At 37.6% G+C, this 24252-nt stretch overlaps 1 protein-coding gene across 1 annotated transcript in view; it reads left to right on the forward strand.

The window, feature by feature from the left end:
• The first annotated feature begins 391 nt into the window (after positions 1-391).
• The window catches only part of LOC133086965 (centrosomal protein of 78 kDa-like), a 30800-nt gene continuing 6939 nt past the window's right edge, over positions 392-24252 (forward strand). Inside the window, exons 1-6 of the mRNA XM_061183729.1 lie at positions 392-850; positions 7425-7602; positions 14655-14768; positions 17734-17869; positions 19059-19103; positions 20528-20658. Coding sequence (XP_061039712.1) covers positions 392-850; positions 7425-7602; positions 14655-14768; positions 17734-17869; positions 19059-19103; positions 20528-20594 — 999 coding nt within the window. The 3' untranslated portion in view covers positions 20595-20658. The remainder of the gene's footprint in view (positions 851-7424; positions 7603-14654; positions 14769-17733; positions 17870-19058; positions 19104-20527; positions 20659-24252) is intronic.

Here is a 24252-nt window from a genome sequence, read left to right on the forward strand (position 1 = left end):
GAGTGATAACATACCGTATTTGTCTTTCTCTGTCTGACTTATTTCACTAAGCATAATAGTGTTGCAGCAAAAATAGAAATGAAGTTTTTTCCTCTCCTGAAAATAAGAAAAGTAAAGGGGACAGTGAACAGGCTAGAGAAGACACATAAGCTGGCCTGAAAGGGTTAATCGATCCTAGTTTTATTTTAACTGTTACTAATCTGTAGTGTCTGTAACTAGATTTATCTTTCACAAAGCTAAATTACATTCTGTTCCTATCACTCTCTAGCTGTCTATGTAAATGACATCCTGCATCTGGTGCTTAAGCTCCCTGCCCTCGCTTGTAGCAAATCACCCTGTGTAGCTGTTTGCATTTCAGGAAGCAGATGGCAGGCAGATAACGCCGAGGCAAATGACCTCAATTACCGGTCCGCCGGACCCAATTACCGGACTGCCTGACGCCAGCGATGCCGGTTTTGAAATAATGCAAGAAGAAGAAGAATGCAGGACTTTTACCACTTTGCTCCTTATTATGACTCCCTGGACTGCGGTGGCCGCCCGAGGGGCGGGGACGCCAGCTGGGGCCTCCAGGTGTGTGTGGGCATCTTGTCTGCAGCCAGCGTCCCCGAGGCCGCGCTCGGCCCATAATCACTCAGTGAAGCTGCGCCGCGACAGCGCGGCCGACTTTTTCTGGCACTGTGAGGACCTGTGCGCATTGCAGGATCCCGTGCCTCTGCCCGCCGTGCGCGCCTCCCTGCGGGAGGGCCTGCTGGACTTCAACGCCGACCGCCTCCGCGGGGTGGACTGGGCGCCGCCCCTGAGCACCCTCTGCCCCCGATCTGTATCCAGAGCTTCTTCCAGCCACGGCTTGGTGAGACGGGTTTGTAGTTCTCGCTTCCAGGGGCTCTCGTGTGGGCGCTGCGAAGCGGGGTTTTAGATGGTACAAGGTGGAGGATGGGCGCTAGAACCGGTGCCCAGTGCCCGGGTGTGCGTGCACTAGACGGGGCGTGCGGCCTAGGACTCCTGCCAGCTCGGTGACCCCGGCCGAGTGCCTTAAGGCTTCTAGGTCTCAGTGTTCTCATCTGTAGCATGGGCTGAACGGGACTCACTCTCTGTGGCGGTTACAAGGTCGCATTCTGTTAATGCTTGTAGACTCTACAATGTAGAACACTTAGCGCAGTTTGGAGCATCGTTAATTGTTCGACAGATGTTACCTGGTCTGTTGAACGACTTTGCCTGGTACACGCCAAAGCGTTTAGGAAATGGATATATCCCAGCTTTATTTCCTTTCCATTAAAACAGGGCTCAGGAAAAAAAAAATCTTTTTTCCAATAGTCGTATCATATAGTGGAAAGAGCACTGGTGTGAAGGCAGCTTAGGGTTTGAATTCCAGGGCTTATGCTCTCTGTGGCCTGGGCAGGTTACTTTTGAAGTACAATCCCCACACTTGTAAAATGACATGAAAAACCACTCTTTCTGTGGGTTCTTAGAATTAATTAAGCAGGTTATGTGTGTGAAGTATCCTGGCACTTGAATGAGTTGTCAGAACCAAGGGCTGCTGGAGACGATGCTTCTGCCCTAGGTAATCTCCCCTTCTACTGGGCGGCAGGTAAACACAAGCACAGTAGTCAGTGCTCTGGAAGAAGTGAGATCTGGTGCTACAGAGCACAGAATCTTATTTTTTTAATTTAATTTTTATTTTATGTTGGAGGATAGTTGATTTACGATATTGTGTTAGTTTCAGGTGTACAGCAAAGTGATTCAAAGTGATTCCGTTATACATATATCCATTCTTTTTCAGATTCTTTTCCCATACAGGTTGTTACAGGTTATGGAGTAGAGTTCCTTGTGCTATGCAGTAGGTCCTTGTTGATTATCTATTTTATATAGAGTCGTGTGTATATGTTAATCCCAAACTCCTAATGTATCCCTCCCCACCACCTTTCCCCTTTGCAGAGCACAGAATCTTGGAAGGGAAAGTTCAGGGTACGCTTCTTGGAGGAGGTGCCATCCTTTCTAAGGATATGTAGAAGCTCCTGGGGTGGCCGGAGGGAGCAGTGTGTGTCAGAGTTTGAGAAATATAAGAAAATATGGCAAAACTAAGGTACAGGAATGGAACTCCGGGTTTGGGAAGGAAATGAGAGTTGATACTGGAAACCTACTGGGGTCCAATAGAAAGGGGCCTTGTTTGTCCTGTCAGAAGTTTAGATGTTTATCCTGAAGGCTGTGGGAAACCCTAAAGAACAGTGAGATGGACTTCTGGTTTAGAGACTCACTCGGACCTCCATGTGGAAAGCACTTGATTGGGTGCAGGGTGAATTGTAATCTAAGGGTCCCACTCAAGTTATAAAATGTTGGACTGGATTTTGCAGATCCGAGAGAGAATGGGTGGGGCCTGGTGACCAGTTAGAAAAGGGAGGGCAGCAAGTGTGGGTGACAGTTTACAGCTGCATGTTTTTGTGAGATACAGAGCACAGTACGAAGGGATTGGCAGGGGGAGAGGATCTTACTTCATCTTCAGTACTTTAGAGGGGCCCAAGGTACAGATCTGGGCTTTTTGGGAGGACAGGTGTTTGAAGGCATGGGAGAGACTTAGGTTACCCACAAGAAGATCCAAAGAATCATAGGTCTGAGGGCTTTTTAAATGGGTACATTGAGGATGTTTATAAGCTGAAAGAAAGTAGCCAGCAGAGAAAGGGTGTGAAGATCTAGGAGAGGAAATGATTGTTCATTTGTTTTCAAAAAGCTGAATACTTATTGTGTGCCTGGCCCTCTTCTAGGATCTGGGGTTCACACCATGTGTCATCTCTTCTGCAAGGACAGTTCAACTCATCCCCTCGTGAAGAGAAGTCAGATTATTCTTTGCATCCCATTCAGGTGTAGGAACTGTTCTGTCCCTCTGAAGGGACTTTACTTAACCAGAGTAATAAGTTAGAAATCAAAAGAAATTATAGCTGGAAGGGACCTTAAAGGCCACTGTACTTAATTTTGCCTAATATTTTATATTGATTGTAAGAAAAATTTATTGCAGAGCCCATTCTCTTCAGAGTTCCTTCACTGAACTTTCTTTATGTCTTTCATCCAGTGGGTCTAGCTTGTAGATTTTGGCCTCCTCCTAAACTTGCTTCTTCATCCACGTTACATTTTGCCTGGACTATGGCAGAAGCTCCTGGGTGGTTTCGTGGCCCCTGGACTCAGTTCCTCTAAGTTCATCTGCCTACTTGGGTTGAGTGATCTTCTATCATGAAAAGATACGCCTAAAATAATGCTGCTAATGGCTTGCCCACACAGAGTTAGTGCATACTAGCCCCCCAGCGTGTGTTCCGTGTAGTCTGAACTGTGCTCGGCCAAGCCTCCTGGGGCTCTTTGGCCCTGAGGAAGGGGAGCTTTTTGTGATCACTCCCTTTATCTAATTGGTCCTTCAGCAGCGGGGCACCTTTTTCTAATCAGCGGAGGCACCCTTACTCAGCCAGTGGTAGCCCCAGGGCTCATCACCTTTGGGATACAAGCCATGCTGTCTCCCAGGCTTGATTCGACCAACATCTCTATTTTCTGTCCCTTCTCACACTTGGACCCCTGGCGTTTAGTTATCCCCACCTGCAGTATTTACAGTGCGCAGCAGGTGTCAGGCTTGAGTGTCTTTGCACCTCCTCCAACTCTGCATAGCCTCATCTTTCTCGATTGTACTTCAGGGTTATTATGAAGCCGTCACTTAGATATAACTTTTTGCCTCCATAGGAACCTCTGTGCATAAAGGTTATGGTTCTTTATCTCATGTGATTGAAATTTTGAGTTTATACATGTCCCTCCTTAATGAGGCTTTAAGGGCAGTGGTCGTTTCTAATCCTTAGCACAGAGCAGATGCTTTTTTTGCTTTTTAGATGCTTTTTAACGGTGATAAAATGTATGGTTTAAATCACTCATTTTACAATAATTTTGCTTCAGGTTCTGACAGAAATAAAGTTTCCAGAAGTTGTGTTCCTGCAATAAGAAATAAAGATGTGACCTTCCAGTTGTGTAAAGCTCTTAAATGCTGTGTAAGTGCGTCGGGTGTGCTAAGGAACCTGGAGCTAAATGGGCTAGTTCTGAGAGAGAGAGACTAAACTACGTTAACAAAAGTAAGCCTTCATTGTGTCCTGCCAACATTTGATAGTTGCTTTTGGGGCAAACTAAACGGTTAAAATTTTAAACTGTTCCTCCCCATTAAAGGGATTGAATAAATCGGCCACTTTGGTGCACCTGTGTCTTGCGAATTGTCCAATTGGAGATGGAGGTTTAGAAAGGAGTTTCAGTCTTTTTTAAGCCTCTTCCCATCAGACTGGTCTCGTGATTTCCTACATACCATGTTACTTGCTGTCTACCTTTTCTTGGTGTTGTTCATGCCTGGATTGTCTCCTGTACCTGCTCAAACCTTGGTCCATTCTCATTTGTACCATGGAAGTTTGTCATGCCGGATAATGTCAGAATTAACTTAAGTTTGTGTTAAGCTGCAAAGCACACATTTTGTATATTTTCTGTTTTTTGTGTTTGTTTATATTTTTATGGTTTCTCTTCAAGAAATATTATGAGAAGGGAAATAGCAAGATGTAAAGAGCAAAAAAGTCATCATTCTCTTTAAATTGTTAGAACATCTATCTGCAATCATAATTATAATGCACTGTGGTATGTGTTAAAATAGGAAATATATGTAATGTCCCGTAGGAGCAGCAAAGTCAGTGGTGTTAGTGGGGGTGTGTCATGGAAGTAATCACAAAGCAGGTGACTGTTGGTTGGGGTCCTGAAACATTAGTGTGTGTTCCCTGTGTCCAGTAGTGGCCTGGAGGGGTCAGGAAGCCTGCCTTTCAATTTGAGGGAAGAGAGGGTTTGAGGTCCTCTCTGTCATATTGCTCTAATATACTGCATAGCACCTCATAACATACTGGGTTTATAGTTGACATTTAAATCGCTGATTGATCATCAAGGTTGGGATGTATCATTGGAAATGAAAATAGGAAGAGTCTTACGCTTTTTAGGTTTTTCTTTTTTTCCTATGTCTCAGAAGGTACGTAGTACTTTACTGAGCGGTTGGGAATGAAGTTTCCAGTATTCAGTGTATTCAGTTTTAGTATCTAAATAGAATTAAACTGTTTCTGTAAAGTGGAATAACACTTTGTTACTGACAAGTTTTAGAATGCATCTGTTCATCAATTACCTGTTTGGGAAGATTGTAGTTAATGATTTTAAGAATGTGGCTATAAACCTCCAATTGACCTAAGAAAAGCAAATAAGTTAAGACTGACAAATGTACAGGCTCTTCATCTTATTGTGTGTGTGGTTTTTTTCTTCCTTTCAGTTATTTGTCCAGGTATAAGGAACTCTATCACTCTTAAGACAGTAGATTTCACAGGCTATAATCTGAAATGGCAGGGAGCAGATCACATGGTCAAGATCTTAAAGGTGATTTTATGTTTAAACTTCCATGAAAACATATGTGATTGAAGCATATTAACATATTGATACAGATGGCAGTTAATTTTTGTCTTTTAATACATGTGAGTGCAGCTTTCGTTTTGTTGAAAGAATATGACCAGTTTTCAGTTTGGGATTCTACCATTTAGTAAAGATAGTCCACTTAATTTTAGAAATAAGAGATTTAATATATAATACATAATAATACTTTTATGTATTTTTAGTTACTGAAAACTTTGATTGTGATACTGTGAAGAAAGTATGCCATTATAGTCTTCAAGACTTAAATGAATCAAGTGTTTATTAGCTGCTGTAGTTTATAAAGTCAAAAAATCACTACATCAGCGATTTGTAAATACAGTTTTTAAAATAATGCCTTAACAACTTTACAGTGGTTATAATGACTGTATTTAGGCCTAAAGTTATTTAATAATTTGACATGAAGCCTTTTTAATAGTTTGATGGTGCAGATCAGGGATAGGTAAACTATGGCTGGTGGGCCAGATCCAGCCCGTCGCCTGGTTTTGTAAAGAAAGTTTTTTGGAACATAGTTGCACCCATTGTTTACATGGTAGTTGTGGCTACTTTCACCCTACACCAGTGGGGCAGAGTAGTTACACCAGAAACTGTAAAGCCCAGAAAGCTGGAAATGTTTAAATTTAGATTTGAAAAACTGAAAAATTCTTTGAGCCTATACAGGGCAAGTCCATTAACCCCTGGGGTAGAAAACAGTCAAGAACTTGGGTGCCGAAGCCAAATGGCCTAGGTTCAAATTCCCTTTCTCCCTTTTCATAGCATTTGACCATGGGCAAATCACTTAACATCTATGCCTCATTATGAGGTTTAAATGAACTCATTTGTATAAATAGTGCCTGGCACATACTAAGCACTGTATAAGTGATTGGTATTATTTGTGCTTGGAGCTTTTATAAGTTATTGTTAATAGAAAAATGACACTAATGATTTTCCTTTTAGAGTATCAAAGGCACTTTGAGTCTTTTATTTTTTCAAGAATGTAATAAGACTTTTTCCATTTAAAGTCAGTGTTCCCTGTTACCCAAATTTATTTTATGAATATAAAGAATTGAATGTCTTTAAGACAAGACTTGTGGTTAAATGTCAAACCATTATTTTCCCAAGGCACATCAAACTGGCTCTGCATAGTCCAGGCCTCTAAAGTTTGTGTGCATACCCTAGGTAACATGTGAGATACATTTTGTAAATATAGTTTTTAAAATAATGCTTGGGACTTCCCTGGCGGTCCAGCAGTTAAGACTCTGCGCTCCCAATGCAGGGGGCCTGGGTTCGATCCCTGCTCAAGGAACTAGATCCCACGTGCCTGCCGTAACTAAGAGCCCACATGCCACAACTAAAAGATCCGGCATGCTGCAACTAAAGACCCGGCACAGCCAAACAAACAAATAAACAAACAAATATTTTTTAAAAATAAATAAAATAATGCCTTAGGAGTTAGGAAAAGAAAATATTAGAACCTATTTAGCTTTGTATCATTTAAAATATATCTGTGTAGTTTATAACGTACATACATTATATGTATAGAACTTCGTGTATATAATTTGTTAAAAAATAAGATGCATATTAAAAAGTTTTCTTATGGGTTGCCCAGTCAGGTGTTTGGAGACCGTTGGAGGACAGAATGATGAAATTTAGAGCCTCAGCAATGATAGAATTTAGAACCAGTTCCCTGACTTAGAAGATAAGGAAAATAATTCATAGACTGTAATTGAGTTGTCCAACTTTACATAACTGTTCAAAAGCAGGTCATCCAGTGGCTGGAATCTAATCACTGACCGACTAGAATTTGGGTCACTGGACTCATAAACCAGAACTGACTGTTTAATTTCTCAGGTTGATTCTCCTGGCATATATGCTTGATATGTGTGTGTGTAAATCTCTGACATAATAAGCCATACTCAGTAGGCACACCCTGTTTCCTTATTCAAGCATCGTAATTTCATCCCATTAAATCTTTGAAGTATCAGACTACCAGAAGGCATGAAGAAACCTGGGCTGAGAGTCTTCATTCCAGGAGACCTGATCTTGACTGTATGGCTGGTTTGAGGTGCATCACTCTGAATTGCAGCACGCTCTTTGGTGACCTGGGTGCAAGTGCTTTGGCAGAATCTCTTAGCGAAGATTTATGGCTTTATACAGGTAAATTCTAAAATTGAAAATATTGAATTTTTAATATGATATATGCTTAGCTTTTGGCATGATACTATTGTGATAGAATTTCTTTTAAAGCCTCATTTTACTGTTGGCTTTTATTTTGCTTTTAAACTTTCTCTAAGAGTTGTGTATATTCTTTACAGAAAATACAGAGTAACAAGAGAACAATTACCTATAATCTTAATACCCAGACATAATCACTGTTAATTTTGGTGCATACACTTTCAGTCTTTTATTTTTCTATAAATATATTTGTACACTTAGGGATTACAAAAATAGAATTGTAGTATACTTGCTATTTCATATTCCTGCTTTTTCACTTAATGATGTATCATGTAGTATTCCATCGTATTGATGTCCCATAGTTTAATCAATTCTTTGCCATTAGATTTACAGTTTGCTTTTCCCTGTCAGAAACAATGTGAATACGTTGTATATACATCTCTGTGTCCATTGGGATTACTTCTGTAGAATAAGGTCCTAGAAGTGGAATGACTAAATGTGACAGATTTTTAAGACTTTTTTTTTTAATACTGCAGGTTCTTATTAGTCATCAATTTTATACACATCAGTGTATACATGTCAATCCCAATCCCCCAATTCAGCACACCACCATCCCCACGCCACCGTGGTTTTCCCCCCTTGGTGTCCATATGTTTGTTCGCTACATCTGTGTCTCAACTTCTGTCCTGCAAACCGGTTCATCTGTACCATTTTTCTAGGTTCCACATACATGCATTAATATACGATATTTGTTTTTCTCTTTCTGACTTACTTCACTCTGTATGACAGTCTGTAGATCCATCCACATCTCAACAAGTGACTCAATTTCATTCCTTTTTATGGCTGAATAATATTCCATTGAACATATGTGCCACAACTTCTTTATCCATTCGTCTCTCGATGGGCATTTAGGTTGCTTCCATGCCCTGGCTATTGTAAATAGCGCTGCAATGAACATTGGGGTGCATGTGTCTTTTTGAATTATGGTTTTCTCTGGGTATATGCCCAGTAGTGGGATTGCTGGATCATATGGTAATTCTATATTTAGTTTTTTAAGGAACCTCCATACTGTTCTCCATAGTGGCTGTATCAATTTACATTCCCACCAACAGTGTAAGAGGGTTCCCTTTCGTCCACACCCTCTCCAGCATTTGTTGTTTGTAGATTTTCTGATGATGCCCATTCTAACTGGTGTGAGGTGATACCTCATTGTAGATTTGATTTGCATTTCTCTAATAATTAGTGATGTTGAGCAGCTTTTCATGTGCTTCTTGGCCATCTGTATGTCTTCTTTGGAGAAATGTCTATTTAGGTCTTCTGCCCATTTTTGGATTGGGTTGTTTGTTTCTTTAATATTGAGCTGCATGAGCTGTTTATCTATTTTGGAGATTAATCCTTTGTCCGTTGATTCGTTTGCAAATATTTTCTCCCATTCTGAGGATTGTCTTTTCATCTTGTTTATGGTTTCCTTTGCTGTGCAAAAGCTTTGAAGTTTCATTAGGTCCCATTTGTTTATTTTTGTTTTTATTTCCATTACTCTAGGAGGTGGATCAAAAAAGATCTTGCTGTGATTTATGTCAAAGAGTGTTCTTCCTATGTTTTCCTCTAAGAGTTTTATAGTGTCTGGTCTTACATTTAGGTCTCGAATCCATTTTGAGTTTATTTTTGTGTATGGTGTTAAGGAGTGTTCTAATTTCATTCTTTTACATGTAGCTGTCCAGTTTTCCCAACACCACTTATTGAAGAGACTGTCTTTTCTCCATTGTCTATCTTGGCCTCCTTTGTCATAGATTAGTTGACCATAGGTGTGTGGGTTTATCTCTGGGCTTTGTATCTTGTTTCATTGATCTATGTTTCTGTTTTTGTGCCAGTACCATATTGTCTTGATTACTGTAGCTTTGTAGTATAGGCTGAAGTCAGGGAGTCTGATTCCTCCAGCTCTGTTTTATTCCCTCAAGACTGCTTTGGCTCTTCGGGGTCTTTTGTGTCTCCATACAAATTTTAAGATGATTTGTTTTAGTTCCGTAAAAAATGCCATTGGTAATTTGATAGGGATTGCATTGAATCTGTAGATTGCTTTGGGTAGTATAGTCATTTTCATGATATTGATTCTTCCAATCCAAGAACATGGTGTATCTCTCCATCTGTTGGTATCATCTTTAATTTGTTTCATCAGTGTCTTATAGTTTTCTGCATACAGGTCTTTTGTCTCCTTAGGTAGGTTTATTCCTAGGTATTTTATTCTTTTGGTTGCAGTGGTAAATGGGAGTGTTTCCGTAATTGCTCTTTCAGATTTTTCATCATTAGTGTATAGGAATGCAAGAGATTTCTGTGCATTAATTTTGTATCCTGCAACTTTACCAAATTCATTGATTAGCTCTAGTAGTTTTCTGGTGGCATCTTTAGGATTCTCTATGTATAGTATCATGTCATCTGCACACAGTGACAGTTTTACTTCTTCTTTTCCAATTTGTATTCCTTTTATTTCTTTTTCTTCTCTGATTGCTGTGGCTAGGACTTCCAAAACTATGTTGAATAATAGTGGTGAGAGTGGACATCCTTGTCTCGTTCCTGATCTTAGAGGAAATGCTTACAGTTTTTCACCATTGAGAATGATGTTTGCTGTGGGTTTGTCGTATATGGCCTTTATTATGTTGAGGTAGGTTCCCTCTATACCCACTTTCTGGAGAGTTTTTATCATAAATGGGTGTTGAATTTTGTCAAAAGCTTTTTCTGCATCTATTGAGATGATCATATGGTTTTTATTCTTCAATTTGTTAATATGGTGTATCACATTGATTGATTTGCGTATATTGAAGAATCCTTGCATCCCTGGGATAAATCCCACTTGATCATGGTGTATGATCCTTTTAATGTGTTGTTGGATTCTGTTTGCTAGTATTTTGTTGAGGATTTTTGCATCTATATTCATCAGTGATATTGGTCTGTAATTTTCTTTTTTTGTAGTATCTTTGTCTGGTTTTGGTATCAGGGTGATGGTGGCCTCATAGAATGAGTTTGGGAGTGTTCCTTCCTCTGCAATTTTTTGGAAGAGTTTGAGAAAGATGGGTGTTAGCCCTTCTCTAAATGTTTGATAGAATTCACCTGTGAAGCCATCTGGTCCTGCACTTTTGTTTGTTGGAAGATTTTTAATCACAGTTTCAATTTCATTCCTTGTGATTGGTCTGTTCATATTTACTGTTTCTTCCTGGTTCAGTCTTGGAAGGTTATACTTTTCTAAGAATTTTCCATTTCTTCCAGGTTGTCCATTTTATTGGCATAAAGTTGCTTGTAGTAGTCTCTTAGGATGCTCTGTATTTCTGTAGCGTCTGTTGTAACCTCTCCTTTTTCATTTCTAATTCTATTGATTTGAGTCTTCTCCCTTTTTCTCTTGTTGAGTCTGGCTAATGGTTTATCAATTTTGTTTATCTTCTCAAAGAACCAGCTTTTAGTTTTATTGATCTTTGCTATTGTTTTCTTTGTTTCTATTTCACTTATTTCTGCTCTGATCTTTATGATTTCTTTCCTTCTGCTAACTTTGGGTTTTGTTTGTTCTTCTTTCTCTAGTTCCTTTAGGTGTAAGGTTAGATTGTTTACTTGAGATTTTTCTTGTTTCTTGAGGTAGGCTTGTATAGCTATAAAATTCCCTCTTAGAACTGCTTTTGTTGCATCCCGTAGGTTTTGGATCGTCGTGTTTTCATTGTCATTTGTCTCTAGGTATTTTTTGATTTCCTCTTTGATTTCTGCAGTGATCTCTTGGTTATTTAGTAATGTATTATTTAGCCTCCATGTGTTTGTGTTTTTTACGGTTTTTTTCCCCTGTAATTGATTTCTAATCTCATAGTGTTGTGGTCAGAAAGGATGCTTGATATGATTTCAATTTTCTTAACTTTACTGAGGCTTGATTTGTGACCCAAGATGTGATCTATCCTGGAGAGTGTTCCGTGCGCACTTGAGAGGAAAGTGTAATCTGCAGCTTTTGGATGGAATCTCCTATAAATATCAGTTAAATCTATCTGGTCTTTTGTGTCATTTAGAGCTTCTGTTTCCTTATTTATTTTCATTTTGGATGATCTGTCCATTGGTGTAAGTGAGGTGTTAAAGTCCCCCACTATTATTGTGTTACTGTCGATTTCCTCTGTTATAGCTGTTAGCAGTTGCCTTATGTATTGAGGTGCTCCTATGTTGGGTGCATATATATTTATAATTGTTATATCTTCTTCTTGGATTGATCCCTTGATCATTAGGTAGTGTCCTTCCTTGTCTCTTGTAACATTCTTTATTTTAAAGTCTATTTTATGTGATATGGGTATAGCTACTCCAGCTTTATTTTGATTTCCATTTGCATGGAATATCTTTTTCCATCCCCTCACTTTCAGTCTGTATGTGTCCCTAGGTCTGAAGTGGGTCTCTTGTAGACAGCATATTTGTGTGTCTTGTTTTTGTATCCATTCAGCAAGCCTGTGTCTTTTGGTTGGAGCATTTAATCCATTCACGTTTAAGGTAATTATCGATATATATGTTCCTATGACCATTTTCTTAATTGTTTTGGGTTTGTTTTTGTAGATCCCTTTCTTCTCTTGTGTTTCCCACTTAGAGAAGTTCCTTTAGCATTTGTTGTAGAGCTGGTTTGGTGGTGCTGAATTCTCTTAGCTTTTGCTTGTCTGTAAAGCTTTTGATTTCTCCATCGAATCTGAATGAGATCCTTGCCGGGTAGAGTAATCTTGGTTGTAGGTTCCTCCCTTTCATCACTTTAAGTATATCATGCCACTCCCTTCTGGCTTGTAGAGTTTCTGCTGAGAAATCAACTGTTAACCTTAAGGGAGTTCCCTTGTATGTTTTTTGTCGTTTTTCCCTCAGTATTGCTTTCAGTAATTTTTCTTTGTCTTTACTTTTTGCCACTTTGATTACTATGTGTCTCAGCGTGTTTCTCCTTGGGTTTATTCTGTATGGGACTCGCTGCGCTTCCTGGACTTGGGTGGCTAGTTCCTTTCCCATGCTAGGGAAGTTTTCGACTATAATCTCTTCAAATATTTTCTCTGGTCCTTTCTCTCTCTCTTCTCCTTCTGGGACCCCTAATGCGAATGTTGTTGCGTTTAATGTTGTCCCAGAGGTCTCTTAGGCTGTCTTCATTTCTTTTCATTCTTTTTTCTTTATTCTGTTCTGCAGCAGTGAATTCCACCATTCTGTCTTCCAGGTCACTTATCCGTTCTTCTGCCTCAGTTATTCTGCTATTGATTCCTTCTAGTTTTGTTTTCATTTCAGTTATTGTATTGTTCATCTCTGTTTGTTTGTTCTTTAATTCTTCTAGGTCTTTGTTAAACATTTCTTGCATCTTCTCGATCTTTGCCTCTGTTGTTTTTCCGAGGTCCTGGATCATCTTCACTATCATTATTCTGAATTCTTTTTCTGGAAGGTTGCCTATCTCTATTTCATTGAGTTGTTTTTCTGGGGTTTTAGCTTGTTCCTTCATATGGTACCTAGCCCTCTGCCTTTTCATCTTTTCTATCTTTCTGTGAATGTGGTTTTTGTCCCACAGGCTGCAGGATTGTAGTTCTTCTTGCTTCTGCCTTTTTAAGACTTTTGATACACATTGCCAAATTACCATCCAGAAATGCTATGCCAATTTGTAGTCCACCCCAACAGTGGATGTGAAGCCTGCCTCACACAAACACTGGCTTGTAGCACTTTTAAAAAAGTGTAAAACTACAAAAGTGAGTACCTCTCCCTTTTTCATGCAAGTGGGATTACTCCAAATTTCATAACTTTTTTCAGTTAATTTAGTGTGAGCATCTTAGCAAGTCAGTAAATTTGCATCTACTGCATGATTTTCTGTGACTGTTCAGTGTTCCATTATATGAATATGTCACAGTACACATAGCTTATCCATTCTTGTATATAAGCTATGTCCAGTTTTTCAGTTCCAAATAGTACTCTGATATGTATCCTTGCCTATATCTCTGACTATTTCTTTTGGTTAAATACTTAGAAAGAGAGTTGTTGGATCAAAAGGGTATACACATTTTAAAGGCTTGGCTTAATCTGATAGGAGAATAACCACGTTTTGTTTTATTTTGTATTCATTTGATTTACTGGTGGGTTTACTGGCTGTTTGTATTAATTTGGCTACTTGGTTAATTATACCCTGTGTCCATTCTTCTGTAGTGAGAGTTTGTAACGGTTGTATCCTATCCTGTCAGATCCATATGTCTGACTTTCGATTTCTGTGTGCCGTGGGGTGTTGAAAGACTCCAGTTATTTTAATGTGATGGTCCACACAACACTTAAAAAAATGACTCATGATAGTTGCCTTTCATGTAATATTTTTTAATACCTGTGCTTTTGTGATGATCCCTTTTGTTTAAATGAGTAGGTTGTTCAGCTCCAGAACTACTAGAATTCATGATCATTTGTTCTAGTTTTTGTCTGACCTTTTACTGAGAGAGTTCTTGACCATCATACTTTCATGATAGGTTTTTAGTATGTATTGTGTATTCACACATTGTTTGAATTTGTTATTATTTGTATCCTCTTAGACTTGTCTTTTTTGTACTAAAACTAACAGTTATTACATTTCTTCTCTTTCATTTTCCCCTTTTAACTAGTTTCAAGTGTGATTTGAAGCTCAAGATCATGATCAAAAGAATGCAGTGCATTTCTGAGCTCCACCAGTTTTTGCTTGTGAGGTTTACATGCCACTGCCGCCCTTCCTAATTATGAACTGAGATTCATTTTGTGATGTTTTTTGCTCATAGGTTATATACAGTTATTCTTCAGTTCTATAATTGTAAAATATGTTGGATGATTTTTTGGTACTAAAGGCAGGGTTATCATTGCACATCCAAAAAGAGGTTTTTAGATTGGATTATGCATTATGTGTGTGCGTATACGTTTCTGTTTTTTTCCATACCCAAAATTACAAACCTGCCATGGCTGGTCTTGTGGAGGACTCTTCCACACGTGAGAAAATGAGTGTTGTCTATATGTGAAATCTGTATAGACTTCGCAAGTGACCTTTTGTCTTTCATCGAAAGCACTTGACCTGCAGCAGTGTGGCCTCAGCAGTGAAGGAGCAAAGGCTTTACTAAAGGCCCTTGAAACCAACAGAACTCTGGTCATTCTGGATGTAAGAAAAAATCCACTTGTTGGTATGTTGTGACATTTTTTTTTTAAATTGATTAACACATAGCAAAACAAAAAGAGTTTGTTCACGTATTGACAGTTTTTAAAACTCAATGTGTTTAACTTTCCTCATCGTATACAGTTGTCCCTTGAACAATGTGGGGGTCAGGGGTGCCGACCCCTTCGCAGTTGAAAATCTGAGTTCTACTGATAACGCTTCTACTGATAACGTTTGTATTGTTTCTAAGAGACCTTAACTTTTAATTTTCTGGAATATATTATCGTTAAGTCACAAATAGTCCTTTTTTTTTTGGTGATAAGAATGAATAGCAGGAGCAGCATTTGTTAGACCAAATCTAATATGAAACTGACTCTTCCTTGTGAGTAAATTTGAATTTTGAAATAGTAAAACAATAAGGTTTAATATAAAGCAAAATAAATTTTTTATGTTTATGATCTGCCAATTTCCCAGAAAAAGTTTTGTGGTGACTTTAGTTATATACCAGATATATTAAAATCACCAATGGACAACACTTATTTTATTCAGGTGCCATCTGAAAGTTTTAAAAATTTGTTGACATAATATCACTGAACTGTCCACTTTAAAATGGTTGAAATGATAAATTTTCTGTTTTGTGTATTTTACCACAATTTTAAAAAAATGTGTTGTTTCAAGATTTTTAGGTTTTATAAAGGTATTGTATTAGCATAACAATGAAAAATTTTAAAGACCATCTCTAATCTCATTATCCTATCTAGCATTGTTTACATTTTTATTTTCTCTTCCTGTTGTCTATAAACATAATTCCACATAACTTCAGTATAATTTGCCATTCTTATCTTTTCATACTAAATTTTATGATTCATAGTTATACTTTTTAACATTGGATTCAGAAGGTTTCATTGAGTTGGTCCATTTTTTAAGTTGGTGAAAAATTGGAAATAACCTAAAATAAACTATTGTAAACATCTTCATAAATACAACTTTTCTTTTTCTTCTTAAAGATGTATGTTTTTGATTCTCCATTAATCAACTTGCTTGGACAATAGTGTATTAAATAGAAGTTGTTAAGAGTGTTTATGAAGTCAAAAAAAAGCTTATGATTTGTCTGCCAATTGTTATTTCAAGACAGTGATATTTTAATAATCAAATAGTACATACAAAGAAGTTAAGATTTGTGGTATCACACTAATTACATATTATCATTAAAAATTTATATGATATGTAAAGCATTCTTAAAATAGCTAAGTTGCCTTTTGCTATAATATTAGAAATGGAAATATATATAAATAAAACATGTATATGTAAAACATATTAGGAATTCTGTAGTATTAGTACTTGATGGTATATAATACGGCATCATGGAATGAGAATAAAACAATTAAAATTTTTTTTTTATTTAGCGTGATTAAACAAAGTGGAAATGTAACTGAAGTATACAAGCTCATTGAGCTATTTTAAGAGTAATTTTATTTCTTGGGCTATTTTTTGTATTTGCCTCAGTTATTTGGAGACATAGAGGTAAGCCAAATCAATAGGTGGGTATATACTTAGATCCAGGTGAGTATAGGGGTAAGATAATGGTGTGAATTGTGTCACATTTATATTGTAATTATGTATGCCTAAAAAAGATGGGAACTTTTATTAGAAATTTTCTTTTATCTCCTAACATGAAAAGTGTAATTAAAAAAATTTTAATACAAATGTATTTGCATTAGTTTCTGAAAGTAAAGGAAGGGTATACACATACAAACCACATGCATACAGACATTTTTTGGGGAGGGTAATTAAGTTAAAAAACAAAATAAAATAGCACAAAATGAACTGAGCTCCTATATATTTTTAAGAGGCATGTTAAATCACACAGGATCATGTGGTGATTATCAATAAGCTACACTCTATGAAATAGTTATCCTATATTACCACATACACTCTATTTTACACTCCATCTTAATGCTGCTAAAATGTAGTAGAAAGCAGCAGCATAGCACAGGGAGATCAGCTCGGTGCTTTGCGATGACCTAGAGGGGTGGGATAGGGAGGGTGGGAGGGAGGCTCAAGAGGGAGGGGATATGGGGACATGTGTATGCATATGGCTGATTTGCTTTGTTGTGCAACAGAAACTAACGCAGAATTGTGAAGCAATTATGCTCCAATAAAGATCTATTAATATAAATAAATAAAATAACATGAAATATAGTAGATTTGAAGGATAAATATAACCATTTTAACCTATGATGTTTGTTTTCAGTAAATTCAAATTAAATATTTAAATGTGAATTTTAATATATGGCTTGTTCTAAATAAAATGTTAACACATAGGTCTAGTTTTTGCAACCAAATATTTCATATAAAGATACTTGCCTCTTTACTACTGAAATATAGGATAAGTCTCCACATTTCACTCTTTTATCCAGTGGGTTTCATTTGTTTTTTTGTGTGTTGTCTATATGAAATCAAAGGAGCAGTGAAGGTTGACAGGCTTATAGGAGAGTAACATTGACTCACGTACCACCCAGCAACTTGCAGTCTTATAACTTTTATTGTTTTTACATAGAAAAATTCATCTTAAATTGAAGTTTTGGTCTAATTCTGAAGATTCTGTTTGGCAGAAGTCATGGGTGTACCTGTGTTTCGCTATCCTTGAGATTCAGAAATGCCAAAGGTGTTCTAAGATACAATAAACTTGAGTGTTTCTGTATGATACATAAAATGTATCATACTTTGGGATTTTTAAAAAATTTATTTTTCCATTTCTGCACATCTCAATACTTTTGTTTTAGTTAAAATAACTTGTTACTGTAGAGAACTTATACTTTTAAAAAATGCTGGTTTATGTAAAACCTTTTTACAAAACGATCCTTTTTTTAATGGCCTTGGCATCATCGTCCAGTGCCTGTTTGATTCCTTTCAAACTGTACACGTTTGAGAGTTGCTCTGTAGACCTTTGGTGCATCTTGATTCCTTCTTTCGTGCTTTGTCAAACATAGGATTGGCCACAAAGAAACCTGTAAGTAATGGAAGGAAACACTCTGCTGGTAAAGAGTGTTATGGTCCTGAACCTCTACCACCTGGTGTGTCTGGTTTCCTGCCGTGGCGTACTGCAGAACGTGCAAAAAGCAACAGGTAATATGTTTGCATTCCCTGTCTTTTTCAGTCGTTCAGAATTCTTTATTTTGGAACTTCTATTACGTGAGCGGTCTCTGGTGCTTTCTGTAGAGGAAAAAATATAACTCACACATGGCTTATGCCTAATGAGCCCTCTACGGAAGAAAACCAAAAAGTAATTGGGAGTTTCATGTTGTTTCTCAAGTGTCACAACAGAGGTAACCCCGTGGGAGTCATGAGGAGACTAAAATTATCTCCAATTGTGCAGGTGAGAAAAGTTTCACTAAGGGCAGGTGTAGTTGAGCCAAGCCTTACAGCACAGAAGTAGGAATTTGGATATGTACGAATGGGAAAAAGATATTTTAGGCATGGGAAGTAGTTTAATGCAGAATGGATGAGAAATCTGCATTAGACCTATTCTAAATCAACTGGCTTATTAACTCAGTAAATCAGATTTAGTGAGTCAAGCTAGCTTTAGCTGATTACTTATCCAAGGGATAGCTGTTCATAGTAATTTTTGTCATAGAACAGTAAATAAAATTGTTGAATTATAGCTTTAGGCTTGCTAAGTGAAATAGATTGCTCTAGATGATTTTCAAGTGACTTACTTGGTAGTATTCATGAAATTGGGGGTTAACAATTGCTTCAGAAAACAAAGAGAATTGATTTTAAATAGTACTTGAAGGAGTTACTGTGTAAAGTATCTGTTCAGTAGCTCATGTTAAATGGATGTTTATAATCCCTATTGGACAACCAACTAATTTTTTGCAAATGGTAATGTGAATTGCTGTTGCATAAACTATAGTGTTGAATCTCCAGTCTTTGCACTTGAGTTTAACAACTCTGTGGTTTCCTATCTTCTTGGTGAGACACTTAATCTCAGGTCCATCCTCGTCACACAGAGTGGTAAATTAGAGAACGATTAATATCACCATTTAAAGAAGTGAGACTGAAATCTCAACCATCCTGAACATAGGAACTGAAGGGGCCTCTCAGCAGTTCAGAGAGTTATCACCAAGCCAGTCGGCTGAATTCTGTTCAGTTTTCTCTGTAGCAGAGCCCTCCAGGTCCTTCTTTTGAGCTTATTTATTTTTATACACAATTCTGTATGGATACTGTACATAATACTAAATAGTTGTATTAACTGGATTTAACTGGTGATGTATTTACATCAAGATCTAACTTCGTTTTGTTGATATCCTTTTAGGGGCTTTCCATTCATCAAACTCGTGATGTATGTAGTCAGGTGCAGGTATGTAGCTATCATATTTATGATATGTAGGGGTCGAATTGGGAAAGGTGGGTGGTCATTCTTTTTGCTTTTTAAACTGACAGAGCCTTACAAGAAGCATTTCCCTCTCTGAAATAAATCCATGTAAAACTTGTCTGGTCGCTCTCCCAATGCAACCGTGTAGTTGTGTGGATTTCGCACACAACTGGCAGCCTTGTGGTTATGTCTGTAAACAAGGAAGCCTGTTCTCCAGTCTGCAAATCAGCTGTTACCCAGTGAAACGAACTTGACTGCCATTTCTGACCCCTCACATGGAGCTGTCATACTCAAGAATGTTCATATGTTTTCAAGAAATGTTGTTTGCAGGCTATATGTACAAATTCCTGATCTGAAAGCCAATATAAAGCAACATCTCCCAAACCTCTGCTCTCTCACCAAGGCCACACACATTCCCTCGCTTATGGCCTCATGGCAAGCTAATACTGTCAGTATCAGATTCTCCTTCCCAGTGGTCTTGGGAGACTGCATAGTTGCTCTGTGAAAGGCACCACTGCTGAGATTGAGAGAAGAGCACCTTGGGTGTCAGTCCTGCCCTTGCATGCCCAGAGGGAGGGGTGTGCGCCTCGTTCTCCTGTTGGGAATTTCCTATGCTGCAGGTTTGCTGCTTGTTGTGAAAATGATGTCCTAGTGACTTGTCTTCTGCGTAGTTATATAATCCCAGCACACTTCTGTATGATCTGTAGACTTTTATGGGGTTGTGGCCAGGTCAGTTTTTAAATGTTTGGAAATGTCCTATGGAACAACATTGCAGTGGCAGTGACGCTTGACAGGAGAATTGTATTACTGTTACCCTAGTTTTGGCTTAAGGGTGATGAGAAGATGAAATTTTTGATGGGTCAGTTTTAGTTGTGTATGTGTATGTGATTTATTTTTTAAAATTCTAACGTCTGTTTTTCACAGCTTAGATATGTTGACTTTCTGATTATTCATCAGTCCCTTTACTGATGTATTTTCCTCCGAAAAACTACATTTTCTTCCAGACTGTTTTCGTCTGATGGTAAAGAATAAATTTTTCATTTGCAGTATAAAGTTGATCTGAGAAAAAATGTTTACCTTGGCTCTTCACTTGGCTTCTGTGAAAGAAACTTAATAAAATAATATGGGCAATTCCCATTACTAATCCTAACCATGTACAACAGAGGTCTGTACAGTAACATAGCAAAAATAAGTTACTGTACTTTTACTTAGTCATTGCCTGTTTTAGACTAAGGAGCAGTGAGAGACATTTATAAATAATGATACCTCAGATCACTTTTGTTAAATGTCCTCTAATATTTGGATATTTGGTATCTGGCTTGTGTTATCTTTTATACAATCTTGTCTTCTTTCTTTGCACTTCAGTTTAACAACTCTGTGGTTTCCTATCTTCTTCTTGTGACACTCAGGTCCATCAGAATTTCCTGTGACTGTGACAGTAGAGAGTCCTTCCTCCTCAGAAATCGAAGAAGTTGAAGATTCCTCAGAAAGTGTTCAGGAAGAGCCAGAGAAAATCCGTTTGAAACAAGAAGCATTGCCGGTACAAAGTTATCACTTTAAAGCTATAGAGAAGATTATTTTTCAAATGGAAGCCTGATTGCAACACTGCACAGCTTGAGTGAGGGTTCTGTTTTCTCCTCCCATCTGTATTGTATCCCCTTGAATGGTTCCTTAAGGTTAGACCAAGGTGAATGGTGGACATTTGAAGTCTAAGAAATAAAAATCAAAACATGTCGTTAGTAATATAGTTTCCTTTCCTTAGAACCTTAGGATATTCGATTTAGGGAGAACCTTAGTGATCATAAGATAAAGAAATTGAGTTCTGAATGAATATAGTCAGCTGATTCAGTGCTCTTGTTTTACAAATGAGAAAATTGACAGTTCTAGTTGAACTCTCTTTTTATAAGAGGAAAATATGGCCTCATTTTAAATAAAAGTAAAGTTGAAAAAAGTTTTGATGTTAATATTCTCCTTTCCTAAAATGAAAAACATCAAGAAGCTACATTATATTCCCTAATAAACCTGACATCTAATGTGATTCCATACTTTTGTTTGTATGGACAGAAAAGAAAAATTGATTTTCATAAGAAACTTTTGCACCTCAAAAATAATATATTTGTTTTATTTCAACTTTAATGCAGAGCTGAACATTTCTAGTAAATAAGGGAATACCATTTGGGGGAACCTTGTCTTTGTGCTACAAAGTCCATGTTTAATTTTTTTTAAAATTATTTAATATGATTCTCTTTTCATATGAAACATGAAACTTGACAGGTTTCAGAACTAATTATCCCATTATTGTAGGACTATGGTAATTACTCTTTGATTTTCAAAAGAGAAAGTTAGATTTTTATGTTTTTAATTAAAATTAATGATAATATAGAGAAATTTTAAGAAAACTTAGAAAATTATGAAATGTTACAGTAGGAGAAATCTATAGTTCATGTAGTTACCCCCTTTCGTTTTATAAATGAGCACCTACAATTTGTAGCACATAAGTGGTTTCTTAGTAAATTGCAGAGTACGACAAGACCCTAGAGCATCTAAGCCGCATTCCTTGTCATTTTAGATGTGTTGTATTCATTTCCTTCATGAGTAGAACAGGAGATTGTATTTCTAAAAGCAGTGATAGACTGGGGAAGACCAAGAACTTTAAACACTGGGACCACAGAATAGCAGATTCAGAATGCACTGAGAACCCTTGCAGCTCTTCTCCGTTTTGACAAGACACTACAAGGATGGTATCAAAGTGTTTAAGTACATAAGCCAACAACAGTAAAGAGATTTCAACATAGTTTTGAAAGACAGAAGACAAGTGGAAGAGTGTGAAACTGAAGCAGTAGAACAGAGGAAAAGCATCACCTAGAATATGCACAGGGACCACCTGCAACTGAGGAGGATTCTGACCCCACCTGCAGAAGTAGCTTCATGCTTTGATGCGCATGTAGGAGAGAGGGTGGAGTTAGTTAAAAGTGTGACTGAAATAGGGGAGCTCATTGAAGGGTTGTGTTTAGAGGAGTGGACTCCCAACCCTGCCCTCACACTCCTGAAATGAGATGATTTCATTTTGAAAACAGTGAAACTGGGGAGAACTAGGGCAGCTAGTGTGAGTTTTTACACCCTAGAAAAGAGTGTTTGGGGGGGATCCTCTTACAGTCACTCCCCACTTCTTCCTGCATAAGAAGCCAGTCAATCGTTGACTTCAGGGAGCTTTCTGCGCTCATTCTTAAATAGAAAATAACTGTCATTTGCCTGATAGTTGAGTAAAGCTTACAACATGAGAGAGGGGGAAAAAGAGTGAAAACATATCCTGGTAGGACCGGGGACAATTTAGGGAACAAAATAATTTAAGAAAAAACCCTAATTAGTATCCTGAGAGAGGTTTAAAAAGAGCTAGCAACTATAAAATAAGACTAGGGTGTTAATTAAAAAGAGAATGGTCAGAAAGCAAGAGAGGTGTCTTGGAAATGAAAATATGGTTGCTGAAATAAAATCAGTAGGAATTTTAAAAATTTCTCAGTATATAAAAAAGAACGACACAATGGAAAATGTGATAGCAATATGTTAGAGATGCTGCATCTGGGAGATCTAACATGTTACTATTAGAAACTCCAGACCCAGACAAAAAATGGAGGGAAGCTGTCAAAGGGCAACAAAATTCCCCGCAGCTGAAAGTAGACATCAGGCCTCAGATTGAAAATAGTTACTCAAGTTTTGAGCAAGATGAACAAGAATAGACTCATACCTAGGCATCCTTCATTGTGAAACTTTAAAATACTGAAAAAATAAATTAAAATAGAATAAAATACTGAGAGGATACGTCCATTCCAGAGAGAAAAATACTGGTCACCTAAAAAAAAAAAAGTTAAAATCTGAATTTATCATAGTTGTCATCAGCACCATGGATGCTGGAAGGCATTAGAAAGATACCTCCAAATTTTTCCAGCACATAATTTTCACCCTAGGATTTTGTATCCAGCCAAACTATCAGTCATAAGTGGAGGCTGAATGAGATATTTTGTACACAAAGAAATTTGAAAAATTTACCTCCTGTGCTACACCTTAAGCTATTTATAGAAATAATCCAGCAAAATGAGGCAATAAACCAAAAAGGAAGGTAATAGGTGATTCAGTGCAGAGAGCAGCTAGTCTAGATTGGAGAGGCTTCTATTGATTGTGTGATTGAGAGCTTAGAAACACCTTGAGGCATATTGTACTTACTAGGTATTAGGCACTGTTGGAAGGGAGGAGGGAGAGGAAGAGGAGAAGGAACTTGAACTCCAGAGGAGAAAAGGCTATACTGACATAAACATGAAGCAAACTAAACTATGGTGGATTTTTAACCTACCATTGGTGAGCAAGAGAAGAATCCACTTAAACTTGACACTATAGATGCTCCCGTTTTCAGTGACACACAGGGGTAATGACCACCTATCTAATTTGTTGTCCAAACCAGAACTTGTCCAAACTCCTTACACTTCAATAGTGTAAGGAGGCGCTCTAATGCTGTAACATCAGGACAACAGGTATAAACTGGAACAGCCCAAGACGGCTTGGCGTATGTGGTCACCCTGCACAAGGGCAGTGACACTGACACAGTATGGAACAAGGAGTAGTCTATACACAGAGACACAGTACATCTGCAGTGGGCAATATTAATTTAATTGTAATAATGGCAATGCTGTCTTGGTTTGCAGCTTTTATTGTCAACTTGCATGTAATAACAAATAGCTAACCTAAACTATACTTAGTATGTATTAGTATTAACTTGGTATGTACTGAAATGTATTGTGTACTAGTATGTACTTAGTATATATTAGGCTCTAAGTGTTTTTGCATATATTAACTCATTTAATCCTCTGAATAGCCTTATGAGGTTGGTCCTAATATCATTCCCACTTTTGAGAAAAGGATGCTAAGACAGGGAAGGAACTTGCTCAGGCTGTACCGAATTTAGGGTTGGATCGAGGCTTTGAGTTTAGGCTCTCTGCCTGTTCTCTTAAACCTTACTCCCTACTGACTCTCAAATAACAGAAGACTTAACTGCACATAGAACAGAATATAAATTTCAACTTTGACAACATAAAAACTAGGTTTGGAAGGTAGACAGGAGGTAGAAAAAAGGGAAGATGGT

Source organism: Eubalaena glacialis, chromosome 3, assembly GCF_028564815.1.
Source record: "Eubalaena glacialis isolate mEubGla1 chromosome 3, mEubGla1.1.hap2.+ XY, whole genome shotgun sequence".
Classification (NCBI taxonomy): domain Eukaryota; kingdom Metazoa; phylum Chordata; class Mammalia; order Artiodactyla; family Balaenidae; genus Eubalaena; species Eubalaena glacialis.